Source organism: Petaurus breviceps, unplaced genomic scaffold (genome assembly GCF_028583685.1).
Source record: "Petaurus breviceps papuanus isolate PSGF00001 unplaced genomic scaffold, PetGlider_PUasm1.0 138, whole genome shotgun sequence".
NCBI lineage: Eukaryota > Metazoa > Chordata > Mammalia > Diprotodontia > Petauridae > Petaurus > Petaurus breviceps.
The window spans coordinates 30,463,084-30,483,737 of NW_027185694.1; the positions used below are offsets into that span (position 1 = coordinate 30,463,084).

General features: G+C 46.9%; 4 protein-coding genes across 9 annotated transcripts in view; 3 read left to right on the forward strand and 1 right to left on the reverse strand.

Moving 5' to 3' along the window:
• LOC138142652 (sulfotransferase 1A1-like) overlaps positions 1–20,654 on the forward strand; it is a 73,902-nt gene that overhangs the window by 38,350 nt on the left and 14,898 nt on the right. The window lies entirely within an intron of this gene.
• CORO1A (coronin 1A) lies at positions 5,292–12,723 on the forward strand. Of its 2 annotated transcripts, none has more exons than XM_069063603.1 (11): positions 5,292–5,440; positions 7,406–7,604; positions 9,471–9,593; positions 9,837–9,966; positions 10,076–10,260; positions 10,463–10,582; positions 11,043–11,147; positions 11,294–11,439; positions 11,539–11,596; positions 11,959–12,174; positions 12,442–12,723. In XM_069063603.1, the coding sequence occupies exons 2-11, from the start codon at positions 7,407–7,409 to the stop codon at positions 12,544–12,546; spliced, it is 1,386 nt and encodes a 461-aa protein (XP_068919704.1). In that variant the 5' UTR covers positions 5,292–5,440; position 7,406; the 3' UTR covers positions 12,547–12,723. The 2 variants fall into 2 exon arrangements, with proteins under 2 accessions (XP_068919704.1, XP_068919711.1); XM_069063610.1 differs by having other exon boundaries at positions 11,046–11,147.
• Positions 16,046–16,704, reverse strand: BOLA2B (bolA family member 2B). Its single transcript, XM_069063640.1, has 3 exons — positions 16,548–16,704; positions 16,312–16,409; positions 16,046–16,206 (listed from the first exon to the last, which is right to left on the reverse strand). The coding sequence occupies exons 1-3, from the start codon at positions 16,608–16,610 to the stop codon at positions 16,107–16,109; spliced, it is 261 nt and encodes an 86-aa protein (XP_068919741.1). The 5' UTR covers positions 16,611–16,704; the 3' UTR covers positions 16,046–16,106.
• Positions 16,781–19,893, forward strand: SLX1A (SLX1 homolog A, structure-specific endonuclease subunit). Of its 2 annotated transcripts, none has more exons than XM_069063627.1 (7): positions 16,781–16,904; positions 17,221–17,423; positions 17,653–17,704; positions 17,871–18,185; positions 18,284–18,411; positions 18,512–18,602; positions 18,689–19,893. In XM_069063627.1, the coding sequence occupies exons 2-7, from the start codon at positions 17,227–17,229 to the stop codon at positions 18,716–18,718; spliced, it is 813 nt and encodes a 270-aa protein (XP_068919728.1). In that variant the 5' UTR covers positions 16,781–16,904; positions 17,221–17,226; the 3' UTR covers positions 18,719–19,893. The 2 variants fall into 2 exon arrangements, with proteins under 2 accessions (XP_068919728.1, XP_068919720.1); XM_069063619.1 differs by lacking the exon at positions 16,781–16,904 and adding an exon at positions 16,978–17,112.

Consider the following 20,654-nt stretch of genomic DNA (forward strand, 5'->3'; position numbering starts at 1 on the left):
AAGTATAAATTAAATTAATTAAAAATAAATCAAATTTATGAATAAAATAGCAATTTAAAATACACTTAATAAAATATGGCAGGAATTTGCCAAAAAAGTGGTTAACCTCAACTTGAATACTTTTTTTTTTTTAAGCAATTGGGGTTAAGTAACTTGCTCAAGGTTACATGGCCAGGTGTTTCTGGGTGGGTGCTAAGTGTCTGAGTCCGGGATTCGATCTCCAGGTCTTCTCAACACTGGAGCCGGTGCTCTTACTCGCTGTGCTACCTGGCCGCCCCTACATAATCATATTTATCCCAAATATAAGTCCACTCAGAGGCCAGATTTCTATTCTCTATGCCAATAGTTCTCAAACTTTTTCTTCCCAAGACTCCTTTGCAGAATTCACAATTATTGGGAACTTATTTACATATTAGAAATTAGAATATTTTAGTATTATTATGAAAATAGTTCGGATCCTGGACCACACATTGAGAATCACTACTCTATAGGAAGCTATCACCATGTGAATGAACAGTACAAAAAAAGAAACTGAACACTATAATTTTGAAGATCAAGCTTGACCCTAAAAAAAGAAAGGAGAAAATGCACCCCTCTTCCTTCTTTGAAGTGGGGGACTATATAGAGACATTGTACATACCATCAGACTTAATTGATGTGTTGGGTAGCTTTGCTGAACTTTTTTTTTCTTTGTTTTTTTTTTTTTTTTGCTTTTTTGGAGGGCAGTTGGGGTTAAGTGACTAGCCCAAAGTCACATGGCTAGTTTGTGTGTGTGTGTGTGTGTGTGTGTGTGTGTGTGTGAAGTGTCTGAAGTGTCTGAGGTCGCATTTGAACTCAGGTCCTCCTGACTCCAAAGCTAGTGCTCTATGCACTGCTCCACCTAGCTGCTCCTGTTCTTTGTTATAAGAAATGGTTCTCTGAAGAGGGAAGAAGAGGAATATATTTGGAAAATGAAAGTGATGTAAAAATAAAGATGTCAATAGAAAAGCATACAGAATATAGGAAAAAAAATACTGGTTTTCATAATGTTGTCAGAGGAAAAAATCAGGATATAGCTAATGGTACATAATTGAAGAGTCAATATAACAATAGTAGAATAAGTCACATTTGCATGAAAATTTACATTTTACAAAGCCCTTTCATATCCATTATTTCATGTGATCATCAAAATTCTGTGAGAGAGACAAGGTAGTCATTAGCCTCACTTTACTTTAAAAAAAATCCCTCAATACATGGCATTGAGTCTGGCAAAAAATTCCCATATTAGAGATGTCTAAAAATGCATGTGTATGTCTCTTTTTGCATTCTAAGTTCAACAGTTTTCTGTCTGAAGATGAGTTAGATGTTTCATCTACATTCTTTTGGACTTGAGAAAAACTACATTGGTCAGAGGTCTAACCTATTTCAAAGTTGCTTTTCTCTATGTCATTGTAAAAATTTCTGTTACTACTTACTTCTCACTGCATCAGTTCATAAAGATCTTCCAAGTTTTCTCAGAAATTGTCCATTTTGTAATTTTTTATGGCCCAATAATATTCTATTACATCCATATACTAGAATTTGTTTCCCGGTAGGATGCCCTTAGTTTCTCATTTTTAGCAACCATGAAAAGAACTGCTATAAATATTTTTATATTTATAGATTTCTTTCTTTTATTTCTTAGTGGTATAATTGGGTCAAAAGTGTGGTAATTTTCTGGGCATAGTTCCAAATTTCTTTCCAGCATAGCTAGATCAAATTACAGCTCAACTAAGTGCATTAGTGTACCTGTTTTCCAACAACCCCTGCAATATTTGTCATTTTCCTTTTTTGTCATCTTTGTCAGTCTTTTAGGTTTGAGGTAGAACCTCAAAGCTCCCTTAATTTACATTTTGCTAATTACTGGTGATTTACAGCATTTTTTTCATATAATTTTTGGAAGTTTGATACCTTTCTTTGAAAACTGCCTGCTCAGAAATGGCTTCTTATCAATTTAAATAAGTTCTTTATTATATCCTGGAAATGATAACTTTGTCAGTAAAATGTCACAGAGATTTCCCCCCAGTTACCTGCTTTGATTTACTTGTGCATACACTTTTTGATTTTATATCATTAAAATTGTTCATTTTTTCTTGTGTAATCTTTATCACTTGTTTAGTTCCTTTCCCTTTTCCATAGATCCAAAAGATAATGTATTCCTTGCTTCCCTAATAAGTTTGTGACATGACTTTTTATATCTAGATTGCTTATCTGTTTGGGACTTATCTTGGTGTATTGTGTTGGTCTAAACCTAATTTCTGCAAGTCTGCTGTTCAATTTTCTCGGCAGTTTTTGTCAGATTGTGAGTTCTTACCCCAGTAGCTGGGGTCTTTGGGTTTATGAAACGCTAGGTTATTGTTGGCAGCTAGGTGTCACCTAGATGGAGCACCAATCTGTCTTTCCAGTTCCTCTTACTGGGTTCTGAGGTTTAGATGGATTTATCTTATATCCTGCAACTTTGCAAAGGTAATTTCAATTGATTTTTCATTTGATTCTCTATAGTTCTCTAAATACACTGTCATATCATCTACAAAAAGTGATCATTTTGTTTCCTCTTTGCCTACACTTATTTATTCTTTTTGTATATTACAGATGAAGAAGTGGAGACTCAAAAGAGAGGAAGACCATGCTGCAAATGGTGGAACTGGGACATCATAGGTTTTCTGCTCTACTCCAGCATTATTTCCATCATATGTGGTTTCTTGTATAGTCAGCTAGGTCTTTGTACAAAGTTCTGAACTCAAGAAGGCTAGGCTACTTCTGTGCTGCCATCAGTGGCCCAAGGATGGTCCTTGTTAGGCCAACAATCTGTGGGACTCCCTCTCTACACACTGAGAATCAGCATCATAGGCTCAGTCATTGGAAAGAACTCAGAGGTCAACCAGCCCAACTACCCTCAGTGCAAGAGGTCCTTGATGAGTCTTTGACTCTGCTTAAATAATAACTCTCATGAGGCAGCCCATTTGTTCCAACCTGGGACAGCTCTGACTATAAGAAAGGTCTTATAGTCACATTGAGCCAATCACATTGAGCCAATCAGCTTCCCCAAAGAGGATCTGAGTTGAATTTTTATTCTGCTTCTTACTACCTACATGAACTTAGGTGGGTCATTGCCTCTCTAGACCTCAGTTTCTTCACCTATAAAATGATGGGGTTGGACTAGGTGACTTCTATGTTTCTTTTCAGCTCTAAAACCTATTATCCCATAAACTTCTCCCAACTGATTCTGCTTTCTGCAGTGACATGGGGGAGGGGGAGGAAATCTAATCCCTTTTTTTTTTTTTTGCTTTTTTTGGAGGGGGGAGGGCAGGGCAATTGGGGTTAAGTGATTTGCCCAAGGTCACACGGCTAGTAAGCATGTCAAGTGTCTGAGGCCAGATTTGAACTCAGGTCCTCCTGACTCCAGGGCCAGTGCTCTACTCACTGTGCCACCTAGCCTACCCTAATCCCTCTTCTTCATGACTGTTTTGTTTTTCCCCTAAATTTTATCTTCTCCCAATGAAATATTCCTAGTTCCTTGAAATGATATGATTTATAGACCTTTTACCATCTTAGTCAACCTTCCTCCCGAAATTCACTAGTGTTTCAAATGTCCCTCCCAAGATGCCCTCCCACCATGAAGCTTGCCCTATACTGCTGCCAAGACAACTGAAGACGCCCCCAGTTAGCAGTTACATCAGACAGTTGCTTATTGTACTTATAAGGCCCCCAGATGTTTTTCTTCTCAACTTCTGACCATCCAAGTCTCTGCTGACCTGTATTTGCTATGAGGCACAGCTATTGTGGATAGGTAATAAAGAAGACAGTTCGGGAATGGCACCTCAGTTTAGTATGAAAATTTTCAGATAATAAAGGAGAATCATATTGTATATATAAAGATAAGTTCATTTAGGCCTAGCCCTCAGCAAGAATCTCTTCAGAGAACACTGACCTAGAGAAAATGGATGGGAGCTGCTTCTGAAAAAATTTATGTGAGACTTTGTGAAAGCTTTCCTCGCCGTGACAGAGTGGCTGAGTGTGGCAGCATAAAAGCTCTCCTGGTTATCAGAAAACATCCACCCCATCTGAGGTGACGTGGGGGTAGAGGGAGGAATGGAGAACATGGCTCTGAGAGGCCCCTGGCAACTCCTGTTCATCCTTCAGCCTCCTTCAAAAGTTCAGGAGCCTATTCCCTCACCTCCTTTAAATCTTTCTTCAATCAGTCACTCAACAAGCATTTATTAAGAGCTTACTGTGTACAAGATTCCTGGACTTACCTCTCCCCCCCACTTACCCCTTTCCAAGGTATCTTCTCTTCCCCAGGGAGTCAGTAGTTAGAGACCTGGAAATTGGTGTTTTGACTATCCAGTCCAGCCTTTTAACTATACAAAACCTTGAGAGCCCAGTAAGTACCTAGGTTGGGGGAGTGGTGGAATACAAGCATTGAGAGCTCTGCTCCAATGGAAACAAAGGAGGGCTTGAAGGTGCCTGCCTTCACTTCATGCTGGTGGCAGTAGGGGAATGGAACAGGTTTGATTGGAGACTCCTGCCTGTGGGAGCCCACTACTAATAACAGAAATCAGGGAGTGGCCAGGTGTCACAGTGAATAGACCACTGGCCCTGGAATTAGGAGGACCTGAGTTCAAATCTGACCTCAGACACTTAACACTTACTAGCTGTGTGACCTTGGGCAAGTCACTTAACCCCAATTGCCCTGCTTTCCCCCTTCAAAAAGCAAAAAAAAACAAAAAAAACAGAGATAAGAGACTGAGACTGAAGGGACTCAAATTGGTGGGGTGAAGGAGGGGAGAGAGAAGGGCTCCAAGCATTTGGACATTAAAAACATGAACTCGGGAGGCAGTGTGGTGAAGTAAAGTGAACCCAGGATTTGCAGAGCAATTGGGTCTAAATTCTAATCCTAGCTCATGCTGAGGCCTATTACCTGCACAGCCTTGAGTGAGTCACCCAGCATTTCTCGGCCTCCATTTACTCATAAGTAAAATGAGGGGATTCCTCTCCAAGCTCCCTTCCCTCTGGATGACCATTTGTAATAGGTCTGAGCATCCCTGACCAGCCCCACCGAAAAGGATCGAGGGAGCGGCCCGTCACCGAAGGCCTGTCCTTAGAAGGGTTCACACAGGACTGCCTCATCTCTCCATCTCTTCCACACTGCTGCTGAACTTCGCCTGGGGCAGGATGGGGAGAACAGAGACCTAAAGACAGTTAAAGGAGGAGGAGTGGGCGTGCTCCATTTAATAGCCCTGCCCTCTTCCCTCCCCAAAGGGGTGCTGCCGTTCTTAAAGGGGCCGGGCTAAGCCGTCTGCTTCTCATTCATTGTCTTGACAGGAGCATCCTTTGCCGGGCGGGTGGTGTCTCCCAGGCTCCGGCTTCTGCTCCTTCCTCCTCATCAGGCCTGGCCTCCCTGGATCTCAGTTTGCATCAGGTGAGCCTTCGGGACTTAGGGAGAAGAGGAGATGCATCGATGGGGATGCTTGGAGGGTCTGGGTATCCACCCACCTATCAGCCACCTGTGGGTGTGGGTTTGAGTGTGGGAGGAATGTAGGCTGTGGGGACAGAGATGTCAGAGTTATATCCCTACCCCAAGTATTTGTGTGCTTCTCCTATGTTTGACTATTTTTGTGTCTGTGTGGGTGGGGTGTCTTAGCCTTCATTGGCAGCCCTGGATCACTGTAGAGGTCGAGTTGGGGGGATGGGAAGGGAGGAGCTTCTGGGTGAGACTCTGAGTTCCATCCCCACCCCCACCCCCTCACAGCTCCCCTGGAAGAGTCCAAGGGAGCAGGCCTGAGAACAAATCCCCCAGAGCATGGGAGGTGTTCGGCAGAGGCACGGAAGGCAGAAGGATAAGCAAAATGCTCAGAACTGGGAGACAGGAAGAGGTTTAAGAGAAAAACAAGAAAACGCTAAGTTCCCCTTTCTGTGGTTTTTGAGCCCTGCAGGGTACCTGGGGTGGGAAGGGGGACTGGGTGGGGCTGCAGCTTCCTGCCCTTCCCTCCCTAGCCAAAAAAAACAAACAAAAAAACCCCATCAAATCAACCTAGGCAGGTTCAGGTCAAGAGCTTGCCTTCCCTAAGCTGGAGACAGACAATTGGGGTCCTCTGCCCTGTGAGTCAGAGGGATGGGTGAAAAAGGGGTCAAGATCCAAAAGAGCAGCAGACCCTCCACCCATGGCTCCACTACACGCCGAGAGGCACACAACCTGTTGCCTTTGCTCCCTAGATTCTAGCCTGTGCACTGGTTCTTCTAGCTCAGGCCCAGAATTCTCAACTTCCTTCCCCAGTGAGGCCTAGTTTGCTAAAGCAGAGCATCCCAGGAAAAGGATGGAGGGGCAAGAGTCACACGACCTCCTCAAGGATAGGGGCCAGTCAGGGATGGAGATATGGGATAATGGGGCATACGGAGTTTAAGGAGAGAAGCCTCTGTATATCTGTCCTCCTGTGGGCTGAGCAGGTGGGGCAAGGTTTTGGGGAATAAGGGGGAGGGTTGGAGCACCAGGCTCTCGGTGAGGTCTCAGTCTCCGCTGGTTCTGAACCTTGTCTGATCCTGTGATAGAGCTTTTCCCAGCATGGGAGGGCCTAAAAGGAACAGGTAACAGATATAAATGAAGCTCAGCCTCTCCTTAATGTCTAACCTTCATGGCCTTGGAGGAAGAGGGGGGGGGTGTTTGTTCCTGCATCCTCTGAGCCTCTGGTCTCTAGGGGGCCTGGAGAGGGGCATAGCAGCACAAGGGAGCCTGTTTCTAAAAACATGTCTGCCTAGGAGAGGGGACTTGCAAAGGCTATCCCCACTATTCCCTGGCAGCGGTCATTCATTCAGATGATCACCTACTTTTGTGCAGGACTTTTTGTACTAGGTGCTATGAGAGATGGAAGGATGCATGAATATGAACCTGTCTCCTTTCTCACGAAGGGTAGTCAAGTTAGGGAGATGAGACATGAAAAGATAATTAACAGATGCCAGATGATGCATAAATGCCAACTGGGTAGCACAGACAGCACATGCTGTAGGAGTTGAGGAAGGAGAAATCGTGCAGTCCGTGTGTGCAGATGGAGAGTGGGGAGATGTCAGGCAGAGGGAGGCACAGGCACACCAGTACATGGAGTGTGGACTGTCATGGGAAAGGTAAGCTCATGGAAGGCCTTGAATACTAGGACAGTAATTTGGACTTGATTCTGTAATCAAAAGGAACTTCCTGAATAAAGGTTGGGGTGGGGGTTGTAACAGAATCAACACTATGCTATGGGAATTTTAGATCTGATGTGGGAGCATGGTCTGGAAGCTGAGAGATCAGTTAGGAGGCTGCTCTTTTAGCTCATTTCCTGTGACCAGTGGAGCTGGGAGAAGGTGGGAAACTCACAGGAACCCCTCTGAATCTCTTTCCTCCCCCCAGGATGAGCCGACAGGTGGTCCGAAGCAGCAAGTTCCGCCATGTGTTTGGGCAACCAGCCAAGGCTGACCAGTGTTATGAGGATGTTAGAGTCTCCCAGACCACTTGGGACAGTGGGTTCTGTGCTGTCAACCCCAAGTTTATGGCCTTGATCTGTGAAGCCAGTGGGGGTGGGGCCTTTCTGGTGCTGCCTCTGACCAAGGTGATGATAGGTCCTGGGGGCTGGGAAAAGGGATGGGGAAATAAAGGCACCCTTAGACCCCTGAAGCCCTCAGATAGTGAGGAAATGTCGCTGACCCAGAGTTTTAGAATCCAGCAATTTTAGGCTTCCAAGAGGTGAGAAATCTAGTCCAACCTGCTTAGAAGAGACAAACAAAGCCCAAACAGGGCTTGACTTGACTTGTCCAAGGTCACAGTTATTAGCTGACATAGATGTAGACCCCGTCCTTTAATTCCCCATCTTTTCACTTTCCTCCATTTCTTCAGGTGACCTCATTTTAGGGATATCACCTAGGGGAAGGGGGGCTCCTCAGTGGACCAGAAAAAAGCTAAAGGGCCAGCAGAGATTACCTGAAATCTGTTGATAGGGACAGAAACAAGATACCCCACATTTCGCTCCCCATCTCATAATCGGTGGGTCAGCTGTTCTGCTGCCCCATGGGCTCCCATAGGAACTTACTGGGGACTAGGAAGGGATGGTGGTGGTGGGTCTAGCTTAAGAGGACTCCTCCCCCTAATGTGACACCCCAGCCTCCTTCTTCAGCCTTGCTTCTGTAACTTGGGCTGGGGGGATGGGGGTAGTCTGATGTCTGAGGTTGTTACCTTAAATGGGCTGATGGAGACAAACAGAAGAGGAAGTGGTTTTGGGTGCTGAGAACTCAGCCCCTGGCCACCCCCACCCAACTCTCCACACCGGAAACCCTGCTCAGCCTGCAGCCCCCAGAAGAAAGGCCTTGTTTCCAAACCTCCTACACCTTGCTTTCGGCGAGAGGGTACAGGTGGGGGTTCAAATACCTTAGCCCTTTCCTTCTTCAAGAGACATTCAACCCTCACTCTCCAGGATGTTCCTCCAAGCAGCCCATTACTCCAGCTTTAAGGTCCCAGTCACAGGGGATTTAGCTTCCTCTCCAGCCTCTTCTCCCTATGCCCATAGTTCAGCTTCCCCTCTCAAATCTCCACCACAAAGAAAATGGAGAAACCTCTGATCTTCAGGGGAAAAGATATGCTAGAACAGGGGTGGAGAAACCTTCGACCTCAAGGCCAAACTTCACAGAACAAATACCCTTAACAAAAGAATTTGTTCGGTAAAACTTGGACTCCGTCAAAAGGCCGCACCCAAGGACCTAGAGGGCCACATGTGGTCTTGAGGCCCCAAGTTCCCTATCCCTGCACTAGAAGATGTTCCTTTCTCCACTCCTCACTCTTCTAGGCTTGGAGGGAGGGAATGGAAGACGCTTTCTCAACTCTGATGGATCTCGAGAATATGGTAGGATGGAAGGAACTAGGGGGAATTCTAAAGTCAGAACTGGAAAGTACCTTAGAAATCCTCTAGTTCATCCCTTTCATTTGATAGATGAGGAAACAGAGGGAACATGACTACCCCTGGGTCACACAACTGCTGAGTGGCAGAATTGGGTCCCCAATCTCCTCACACCTCATCCAGTGTTCTTTACTTTCATCATTCTCCCCTCATCTGGATGGACATTTCCTCCTACCCATTCATGCAGCCAGCTTCCTTTTACAAAGTAATCTGTGGTCAGTAGGAGAGCAAAAGGGGCTTTACTCTCATCCACCCCTTAAGAGCACATTTCTCCAGTTCCCTCATGAATATACAGGTACAGCTTCTTTCTTCTACCATGGCTTCTTCCTTTCCTGCTCAAGAGAACATACCTCTTTTATATTTTGGATTACCTCCACCTTCCTCTTTTCTTCAAGCCCTGATGTGGGAGGAAGGGGAATATGCAGGACATATTCCATAGTAGGGGTCATATGGCATATAGGGTTAAAGCTGGGCTCCAGGTTGGTCTGTTGCAGGGAATCCTGACCTCCCTGACCTCCTATCTCTCAGACTGGCCGGGTAGACAAGAATGTGCCCACTGTCTGTGGTCACACAGCTCCTGTCCTGGACATTGCTTGGTGTCCCCACAATGACAACGTCATTGCCAGCGGCTCTGAGGACTGCATGGTCATGGTGAGTTGGGGGGTTAGAAAGGGAAGTCCCAAAGCCCAGGCTAAGGAAGGCAGAGGGGAGGAGCTAGGAACCTGAGGGTGGTATCAAGAAGTCCAAGGACCCTGAGGGACAGGGATTGGGAAGAGGACAGAAGAAATGGAGAGTTAGGTGAATCTGTGCAGGTCACTCTTTAAAGCAGAAGACAGGACAAAAAGAGATGGTCACAAGGGAGGATGGAGTCAGATTCCTTCTCTGTCCTCTCAGGTGTGGGAGATCCCTGATGGGGGCCTGACCCTGCCTCTCCGGGAACCAGTGGTCACATTAGAGGGGCACACTAAGCGAGTGGGCATCGTGGCCTGGCACCCAACTGCCCAAAATGTGCTACTCAGTGCAGGTATGAGGTGGGCATGCGTGCAGGGACTGGCCATAACCATATGGAGGAACATGGAACATGGAGTGTAGGGCATCCTCTAGGTTCTCACTCCCCTTGCCTTTTCCCACAGGCTGTGACAATGTGATCCTAGTGTGGGATGTGGGGACTGGGTCTGCTGTCTTGACCCTGGGTGCAGATGTACATCCAGACACCATCTACAGTGTGGAATGGAACCGAGATGGAGCACTGCTCTGTACCTCCTGCCGGGACAAGCGGGTCCGGGTCATTGACCCCCGAAAGGGCACAGTTATAGCTGTGAGTAACCACAGGCTGTGATTTTTTTCCTCTCCTTGTCCTCACCCCCACCCACTGAAAGCATCCCTAAATTGAGCAAGGGTTCTGTTTCAGTGGGAAGAATTCTCTTCCTAATGACCTCTAACCTTTCTCCTCTGACCCTTGGATTTCTCCTCTTTGGGTAAGATAAACTTGACTCATTCTACCTCACATGTCCCTTCAGGAGAAAGAGCGTCCTCATGAAGGGACACGGCCAGTTCGTGCTGTGTTTGTATCAGATGGAAAGATCCTCACCACAGGCTTTAGCCGAATGAGCGAGAGGCAGGTGGCCTTGTGGGACATGGTGAGTGTATCAAATCAGGCTAAAAGTGGGGGAAAGAAACAGGTTGGCAGGGTAAGAGAATATCTTCTCCACCCCAGGAGGCCTATGAGGGAGGGGGACACCACAAGGTCAAGACAAAGGGATTGAAGGTCAGACACTAGGAAAAACCTTCTGACTGTAAAGGTTTAGTCTAGTGACCAGAGCCTAGGAAGAGGCATCCAGAGACCTGGGTTCTAGACCCAGCACTGCTGAGGATTTCATGTGTCCCTTTATTGCTCTGGACTTCAGCTTCCTTCCCTGTAAACTGATGGAACTGGATTAGCAGATCTCTTGTCTTGCTCAGCTCCTAGATTCTGAGAGCTCTTGTAGAGGCCAGATGGCAGGAAAGGCTATTGTTACCAGGGGGAGGGTAAGCTCCCTTATGGACTGGCCCTGACAGGGGCTTATGGCTGAGCCAACTCCTCCATTCTTATCCCTGCAGCAGAAGCTTGAAGAACCTCTGTCCCTGCAAGAGCTGGACACAAGCAGTGGGGTCCTGCTTCCCTTCTTTGATCCTGACACCAATATCGTCTACCTTTGTGGCAAGGTGGTTAGGCCAAGCGGGGGTTATGGGGATTGGACAGGGAAGTGGGAAGGGGCAGGGGCAGGAGGACCTATGTGGAGAAGCCCTAGGCCTTGGGGATGGGCATGTGGCATTTCTCTGGGTACTTAACTCCCTGCTCCCACCCCCAGGGGGACAGCTCCATACGTTATTTTGAGATCACAGCAGAGGCTCCATTCCTGCACTACTTGTCCATGTTCAGCTCTAAGGAGTCCCAACGAGGGATGGGCTACATGCCCAAGCGGGGCCTGGAGGTCAACAAATGTGAGATTGCCAGGTGAGGAACCATCCCTTGGCCTGGTTACCCCTTTCTTCTTTACCCCAAGCTAACACTGACTACTAGGCAGTTTTGCTCACCAAAAATATGTCCCTACAGATTCTATAAGTTACATGAGCGGAAGTGTGAACCCATTGCTATGACTGTGCCTAGGAAGGTAAGATTCTATGCCTCCCCATACACCTTTACCTAGCTTTCCATCTTCCTTCCTTGACCTTCTGGATCCCATTCTCTGGGGACCCAGCCTTTCGATCCAACTGGATAATGGGATGTCACACAATAGGGTCTGGGAAGATGATCCTGAGGGTCCAACGTCTCCAGGAGGAAGGCTGTTGGGTAGGAATGGGGGTGGGGGTAGGGAGGTATCTCTGAGTCTTACAGCCAGGGTATTAGTGATTTCACACCCAGGGTAAGAGGAATGAGCTTTAGGCTCTCACTATCCCCAAGTGCCAGTAGGAGGCCACCCCATGGTGAGGTACAACACCTTGAACTCACCATCCCTACACCTTACTCCCGCAGTCAGACCTTTTCCAAGAGGACCTGTACCCACCCACGGCTGGACCAGATCCTGCGCTCACAGCAGAGGAGTGGCTAGGGGGCAAGGATGCAGGGCCCCTACTTGTGTCCCTTAAGGATGGCTATGTGCCCCCCAAAAGCCGGGAGCTGAGAGTCAACAGGGGGCTGGACAGTGGCCGCAAACGTGGGACCACAGAGTCCAATGCAGCCCCTAGCACGGTAAAAGGGACTCTCCAAAGGGGAAGGGATGGAGAGGAATTCAGTTACACAGCCCCAGTCCAGAAGAAGAGGGAGCAGAAAGGGTCAAGGGTAGTAGAGCAAGGCAGCCAGGTATGAGAACTGGGCCAGGAGGAGAAATCAGGAGAGGATAAGAGGTCAGCCCTTGGGGATGGAAGCCCAAGAAGTTACAGAATGAGGGTGGTGGAGAGCATATTGTGGGGGGAATCAAGGCCCAGCATCTGAACTCCAGGTTGCCTCTCTACCCAGGAGGCTATGTCGAGGCTGGAAGAAGAGCTGCGGCAATTACGGGCCACAGTGCAGGAGCAGCAGAAGCGTCTAGATGAGTTGGAGGAGAAAATCACAGGGAAGTAGTTGGCCCTAGTACCTGAGACCTGGTTGGGCCCTGCCCTGTGGGCAGAAGTCACTGGCTGAATTAAGCCAGTGAGAGCATCCCCCTTCCCCCTCCCATATCCCCATGCCTTATGGGATGGAATGGGATCGGGTGGTCCTTACAAGCAAAGAAAAATAAAGTGGTTTTATTTTCTGATACCTCCTAGACTCTACTAACTCAAGCCCTTTAGATTTCGACACCTTTGTGGCTCTCTAAAGGCAGGCTGGGATGCCTCAACTGGCAAAGATGGGGAGACTCTGAGAACACTGACAAAACACAAGAGCTGACATTCAGTTTCCAGAGTTCAGACAGCAGATTAGCTTTCAGCACCCCCACCTGAAATTCTGAGGATACAATACTTGGCAAGCCAGAACCAAGTCTGACCATCAATCCTTCCCCTAAGTCTCTTAAGTCCCATCTGACTATTTTGTGAAGGACAGAGATCTTTAGTGACCTTGCTAATAATTGTGGTGTAGAATCCTAAAATGTCAGAAGGGGAAGCATGGTCCTGAAATATAATCTGGCCTAATCCTTCATTTTACAGATGGAGCAGCTGAGCCTCAGAGAGGGAAAGTATCCTATTTATGGTCACATATTAATTAGTAGCAGACCCAGGGCTAGAACTTTTTTTTTGGGGTGGGGGGAGAGAGAGAGAAAGCAGGGCAATTGAGGTTGACTTCCCCGAGGTCACACGGCTGGTTTTGTGTTAAGTGTGAGGCCGAATTTGAACCCAGGTCCTCCTGACTCCAGGGCCGGTGCTCTATTCACTGTGTCACCCAGCTGCCCAAGGGCTAGAACTTGCTCTTCAGCCACATCGTGCTGTCAGGATCAATTTGAGGGCTGATACAAACAAAACTTACTTTCACCCATCCTGATACCATATAGCACCATCTTTTAGCTCTGTGGTTAACAATTATCCCTTCCTATGAATGTAGTTGCTTTCAAAGCAGTCACTCTAAGAGGTCATACACCTATTCTAATTATACTACTGTGCAAAACAGTTATGGGAATTCTCCTTGGGCCCTGCCTTTAGAGCCCCAAGGATATCTTCTGGATATCTTCAGCGGCAGATCTTCTACTCTGAAGGTGTTTGATTTCTGGAAAGTACTGAGTCATTCAGAGCCACATCTGATGAACAAGGCAAGTGGGCAGGAAGTTGAAGGAATTCCATTTTTGGCCAGAAATGAAAAGCAATGATCAAATACTGAGATGGGTCTCCTGTGGAGTATAAAGTCACAGCACTTCCCTAAAAATATTGGAATCACAGAATCTCAAAGGTAGTGAGACCTTAAGCCCATCTAGTCCAGCCCCAACCCAGACAAGAGTCTTCTACAATGCCAGCTGACAAAGGACCACCCAGCTGCTGTCTGAGGACCTCTAGGAGGGAAGCACTGCCTCCTAGGGCAGCCCACTCCCCTTCTGAATAGCCCCAAGTGTTAAGAGATTTGTCCTGACTTCAAGTCTAAGCATACTTCTCTACAACTGAGTCCTCTAGGCTAAGAGTAAGTCTGATAACACTTCCCCTAAGACCACCACCCCAGAAGTCATCTTTTCCTCAAACTGGACATCTTCATTTCCTTCAACTGATTCCCACAGAGCATGGACAAGCCAAACTTCTGCTGCTGACTAGCCCATGTGTCCATCTTTTCCATAAGATGTATCATGGGAGACTTTTTTTTAAGTGATTTACTAAGACCTTGGTAAACTATGTCCACAGCATTCCCCTCACGAATCAGTCTAGTAAGCCCAACAACACAGGGAATAAGGTTAGTATGACATGACCCATCATTCCTTGTGATCACTGCTTTTTTTTGTTAGATATTCACTGACTATCCCTTTAATAATGAATTTTAGAATTTCCCCAGGAATCAAAGTGAATGGCTTATGTGTGTATATATACATGCATACATACATATACACATACATACGCATTCATGTGAATACACACATAGGATTTTGAGAAACTGTGTGTAAAATGAAAGTTGGACTAGATGGCCTCTTAGAATCCTTTCCAGCACTCTAACATGCTAAGAGTATTTATTACCTCCCAAGAGGACTGACTTGAAAAGTAATATGTTGGGGCATATGTGCTCTGGGCTGACTGTCAAACAATTAGCCTTACATTCAGTTAACACTGTGGGTTTGAAAGCTTTTGGCATGAGATAACATGCTAAGAGTCCTGTTAAGGACTCATCTCAAATCCCAAGAGGAAAGGGTCAGCTCATACCACAGCTGTGCCTAGTATTTTGTGCCTTGCACAGAGCAAGTATTTAGTTCTTTCTAGTCCTATTCCCATCAATCAGTCAGCAATAACACCCAGGATGTAACACAGGATCCCAGACCTTTCGGACTCCAACCTCAGGGCTATGTACCGCACTGCTGGCTCTATCAGGAGCTTTCCTTATCCCCAGATCATTCAGAAAGCCTTTTCTTTTCAATCTTATTTTAATTGCTCTCTTTTATTTTTATGTTGCTTTCATTTCCAAAGTTTAAAAAAAAAGAGAGGGAAAAAAACTAACCAACATAGCAAGGAGGTCCATTTTCTCAATTCTTGAGGGGTAAGCCTGGTTATTAACTACACAATTATCATGGTAATTTTTTGGAACACTTTCCCCAATACTAACAAAACTTGTAGAACTGGGGGTGGTTTAGGAACTGAGAAGGTGGCCCATGGAACAAGATAAAGCTTGGATAGGTGGAAGTCAGCAGAAACTCTTCTTTCCTAGAAAGCAGTATGTGGCAAAGGAAAGAAGTCTGTGTTGAGTTAGGAGACCCAAGTCCTAGTCCTGGCTCTATTAAATTGCTTTATGATACCCCATCTAAAACCTTTCCTCTCTCTGGGTCTGTTTCCTCTTTAAATAACAGCTTAGTGTAGGTAAGTTTCTATAATGACCTTCAGTTTTAACATGTTATTGCACTGGAAATTGCATGAGAAAAGCCTGGTCCTCCACCTCTTCAGGCTCAAAAGGAAAATTTCCAGGCCACCTCATAGTTCCCAGAGCTACTGTTACAACATTAAGAAACCAAGCATATGATTTCAGGGGTACAAGGAACTTCCCTTGAGAGTTTTCAGCCTTCTAGACAGCTGGGAAATCCCTGCTGGGGGTTATTTCTCCATACACCAGTTAGGTAAGTAACTTAAGGAAATAAACCAATAAGGACTTGGGGCTGGAGGTAATTCCCTACCCAAAGGTCTGGAGGGGGAAACATGGGTGACTCGTCAGTAGCAACTTGGAAAGCACCACAGTCCCCTGGGCCACAGACAGGACCCCCTATAAGGGAGCTAATCTTGGCACCTCGGCCAAAGGCTTACAGAAACCGAGCCCAAGGGACCTAAGGACATCCCTACGTAGTCCAGCACTCTCATTTTACAGATGAGAAAACTGAGGCTCAGAAAAGGGGGCCGCCCAAGGGGATAAAAGTCCCGACTCCACCTACAACGGGCACACACATATGCAAGGAACACAGTAGGGGCATAGCCACAGACCAAGGGTTTAATGTCTTAATGTGGAAGTGGGGGTCTCCCGCCCAGCTCGGCGCCTCACTTCTGCCGCTCCTTGTCCCACTGCTCAGGGGTCAGGGTCTTCTGCTCGAACGCGTGGATATGCCGCAGCTCTTCCTCCAAGCACGAGTTCACCAGCCTGCGGAAAAGCCAAGGTGGGGTCAGAGGTCATGGCCCCGGGGAATTCTGGGGGCGGAAGGGAGGCTGCGTGCCCAGGGAGGGTGGCAAGTGGCCCAAAACTCACCTGTGTCTCTGCAGCAGCGGCTTCCCCTGGAACTTGGAGGAGACCACGAGGACTCGGAAACTAGCAGCGCAGCGGGAGGGGGTCGTGTCCTCCACCTCCTACCCAAGGCAGAAAAGGTTAAAAGGATACCCTCGGGGCCCCACTCCTCGTCTCCCCCCCCCCATCCCTTCCAACCACGCGGGCCAGAATTCACGTGAGGGGGGGAGGGGACCCACCCGCCCCGCCCCCGCACTCACCACGTGTTCCGCTTCCAATCCCCGCTGTAGCTTTTCCCGAAGGTACTCGGCACTTAGCTCCATCTCGGCTGCCGAATTCCACACCGGTCCCAGGACCCTGAGTCGGCGCCTCTTCCGCCCACACTGTCGTCACTTCCGGGAGTTGCCTTTCGACTTACAACTTCCGCCCACAAGATACCACTCACGCTTTGTTTCCCCAATCTATACTGGTCATTTCCGCCCTTAAGCGTCTCTCGTTTCCACTCCAATTCCAAGTTCGTGACTTCCGCCCCCATATTACCCCACGGACCCGCTATTCCGCCCTCATTTAACCTTTAGCCAATCGGGGCCTGCGATTGGCTCACACCGGAAGTTCAGGTGCTGAACTTTGCTAGGGATGAGCTCCCGGTTCTTTATAGAAAGGCCCTCCCCTCTCACACCCCCCCCCCCCCCCCCCCCCCCCGTTTGTATTTTCTGGCCCAGTTTCGACGTCACGATCGTAGCCTGGTGATGGTCCTCCTCCCCCAATCTCTTCTCCCCGGCTCCTTAGGCAATGTGTCGACCCCCAGGAACGAAGCCCCAGCTGGTAAACGAGCACGTCTGGGTCAGAGGCGTCAGAAAAACCACACCGGGGCCATAATAGCTCTTCCCCGGCCTGCGGGCTACCCCTGATGCTTTTTCCATCCTCTTGAAGGGAACGATGGGACCCGCGGAAGCCTCTCGGACTGTGAAGAAGCCACAGCCATTCTTCGGGGTCTACCTCCTCTACTGTCTCAATCCCAAATACAGAGGCCGTGTCTACGTGGGCTTCACGGTGAACCCTTCTCGGAGAGTCCAGCAGCACAACGCCGGGCGCAAGAAGGGAGGAGCGTGGAGGACTAGCGGGCGAGGACCTTGGTAACGGGCATCAGGGGGCGGGGCCGGGCAGGGACACCACGCCCCCCAGCTCCTGCAGGGTGGTGGAAGTGGGCTGATGGGCAGAGGGAAGGCAGCAGGCATGTCCAGTCTAGCCAGGCCAAAGTCCGCCCTCCCCAACACCGCAGCCCCCAAGCATCCCAGGATCTTAGACCGCATGTGGGCCCGCTTCCCCGTACACAGTGCCCCTGACTCCCTCGTGGTTCTGCAGGGAAATGGTCCTCATCGTCCATGGCTTTCCTTCAGATGTGGCTGCCCTTAGGGTAAGGGGTCAGGCTAAGACTGGGTGGGTGAGTGGGGGGGGGGGCATTGGGGACGAGAGGTTGGGCTATGAGGGCAGGGGAGAAGGAAAAGGTTGGAGAATGAAGGGAATGAAAACCGCAGCTTCTATGCCCAGGACACCTTGTCCTCCATCTCTCTCTCCTTCAGTTTGAGTGGGCCTGGCAGCACCCTCGGTCCTCCCGTCGCCTGGCTCACATAAGTGGCAAAGCCAGGAAGGAGGGGACCTTTTTTTTCCACCTTCGGGTACTGGCCCAGATGCTGCAGGTGGCCCCTTGGAATCGGTTGCCTCTCACCCTTCGTTGGCTACGACAGGACTTCCAGCAGGAACTCAGCCCTCCACCTCCCCAGCACATGCCTCTTGCTTTTGGGCCTCTGCAACCAGGCCTCACCCAGAGAGGAAGGACAGAGGTGGGCAAGGAAACAGATGAGGTCTTCTGTTCTCTCTGCCAACAACTAGTCCAGGTAAGACAACATAGTCTTCTCTAAGGTATGAGTGAGGGGAAAGGTCTGCTGTGGTGCCAGAGCAATAAAGGAAATAATCTCTCCTGTCTAACTGGCAGGATAAGGATGGACCCCTTTGTTGTCCTCACCCCAACTGTCTATTGAATGCCCACCTAATTTGCCTTGCTGAAGAATTTCTTCAAGAGGAACCTCAGCAGCTTCTGCCTTTGAAGGGCTGCTGCCCAGGGTGAGTGGGAAGCTAGAAACTCTTAGAGCTGAGGAGAAAAATGGTTTATGTTCCTCCTCCAAAAAATCTCTCCTTTTGTCCCATTTCTCTTTTTGTGTAGCTGTAAGAATATTTTATTGTGGGGAGACCTGATCCGTCAACACCAGGCATATCCTAACAATCTGGAAGAGGCAGAATCTGGTCTTGAAGAGGTAGGAAGTGTGTTTTTTGGTTCAGACTAATTCTCCCTCTTTTCTCATCCTAGGCTTAACTCTGACTCTCCCATTTATCTCCACAGACACACTGGACAGATGAACTGAAGACTTAAGTGGTCATCTTTTTCTGCCTTAAAAGACCTTCCCAAGAGCCTAGTTTTATTTTCCACCATCAGTAGGCTTGAGGATTTTTATTTATTTATTTGGGGGGAAGGCAGGGCAATTGGGGTTAAGTGACTTGCTCAAGGTCACACAGCTAGTTAAGTGATAAGTGTCTGAGGCTGGATTTGAACTCAGGTCCTCCTGACTCCAGGGCTGGTGCTATATTCAGTGCACCATCTAGCTGCTCCCGTTGAGGGGGATTTTTAATCATTTTTATTAGATGTGTGGATAAGGTTAGATTTGGAGTTAAAAGAACTGGATTCAAATTTTAGCTCCAAAACTTACCAGCTCCATCATACCAGTGATGTAGAGTTGTTAATGTTAGGTCTTGCAATAAAGAGACTAAGTTTAATTCTGGGCTACTTTGGGGTTGGGAAAAAAGGAAGAAACCTGGGGTGGGGTCACAGAGAATGTGGGGGTTTAGCTTAGAGGAGATGAAAATATTATTAGGAAGAGAAGGGAAGCTGACACAGGCTTTCCCTGCTTATAGGTGGGAGAATATCCTAGGAGAACAAATACTACAACAAAGTGAGCAGCTACAAGCAGCTGACATGAGGACTCTGCTGTTAGGATTCCTGACCTCAACTTTGGTTTAACTCCCTTAGTGCTAGTTACCAAAGGGAGAGCACACAACTAGCTAGCTACCTGGAAGAAATGAGAGGAGAAGGACCAGAAAGATAAGAACTGGAGGGAGGGGAAGGGAAGGAAAGACGTGGTATGTTAAACTCTGTGGTATGGCTCAGAACTCTTATGTGTTGTCTTCCCCAGTTAGAATGGAAGTTCCTTGAAAGCAGGGATTGTCTCAATTTTCTGTTTGTATCCCCAGCATGTAGCAGAGTTTAGCACACAGTAAGCACTTAAACTAAATGCTTTTTTATCCATTTATGTACTTTCAGTCGTGTTTCCAAATTCCTGATGGATATTAATCTTCAGGATTTGGGAATGAGAAATTGTAATTCACAAAATCATGTTATTCTGTATTTTAAAAAATATTTTATTAACATGTTTTTAAATATCAATGAGTGATCATAACAATAAACAATCATTTTTCTGTGAGAGTTATACTAAAAGTTTCAGGTTTTCTATAAAAAAGATAAAATAATAAATGCATGGTTTATTATTACTACATACATATTATTTACTGACTTAAACATCTGAACAAGTTAATTTCTTTTAACTTTCTTAAAATATTTCCAACATTCTTCATATTATTACATATATCTAAAAATTTTGAATAAATAAGAAATATTGTTTAGTAGTTATTTTTTATAAAAGAACTGTAACCATTAGCAAATATTCAAACACTGGAAAACACCAGTGAACATCATTGGGTAGCATTTAAACAATGTAACATAGGGTTCTTCTAGCAGAGTTAACAACATTACACAAAATTTGACAAAATGGCCAATTTAATAGGACTCAATTTTGCTTCCAAAACACATTTCTTGGGATGCCACTTACATAAGATTTGTATAAAGTATGTTATGCATACAAATAGAAATAATATTTATTTGCAAGAGTGACCCACTGTCAGCAGCAGATAGGGCCATAAACGCTCATAACATGGCAACAAGACTGATTGGTTAGATCTTGATGCCTTCTCTTCTATTTATTCCTGTTCTGGTTTCCATGAATGTAGACTTTCACCTTTGACTCCAGAAATGTAGACTCACCTTTGTCAATCTTTTCTGCTTTTACTTATCAGCGGATTTTTTCCAATCAGTAATGTCTCTCTGTTAATTATTAACCTTTAATTCTCACCGGAGAATCAGCACACTTCTTCCTGATTGCTCAACTGATTTTCTCAGAATTGGGGGTGGGGGCGGGAAAGTGTCCCACATAGAAACACTACACTCAATGAGCATTTGCACTGTGCTAGATACTGGT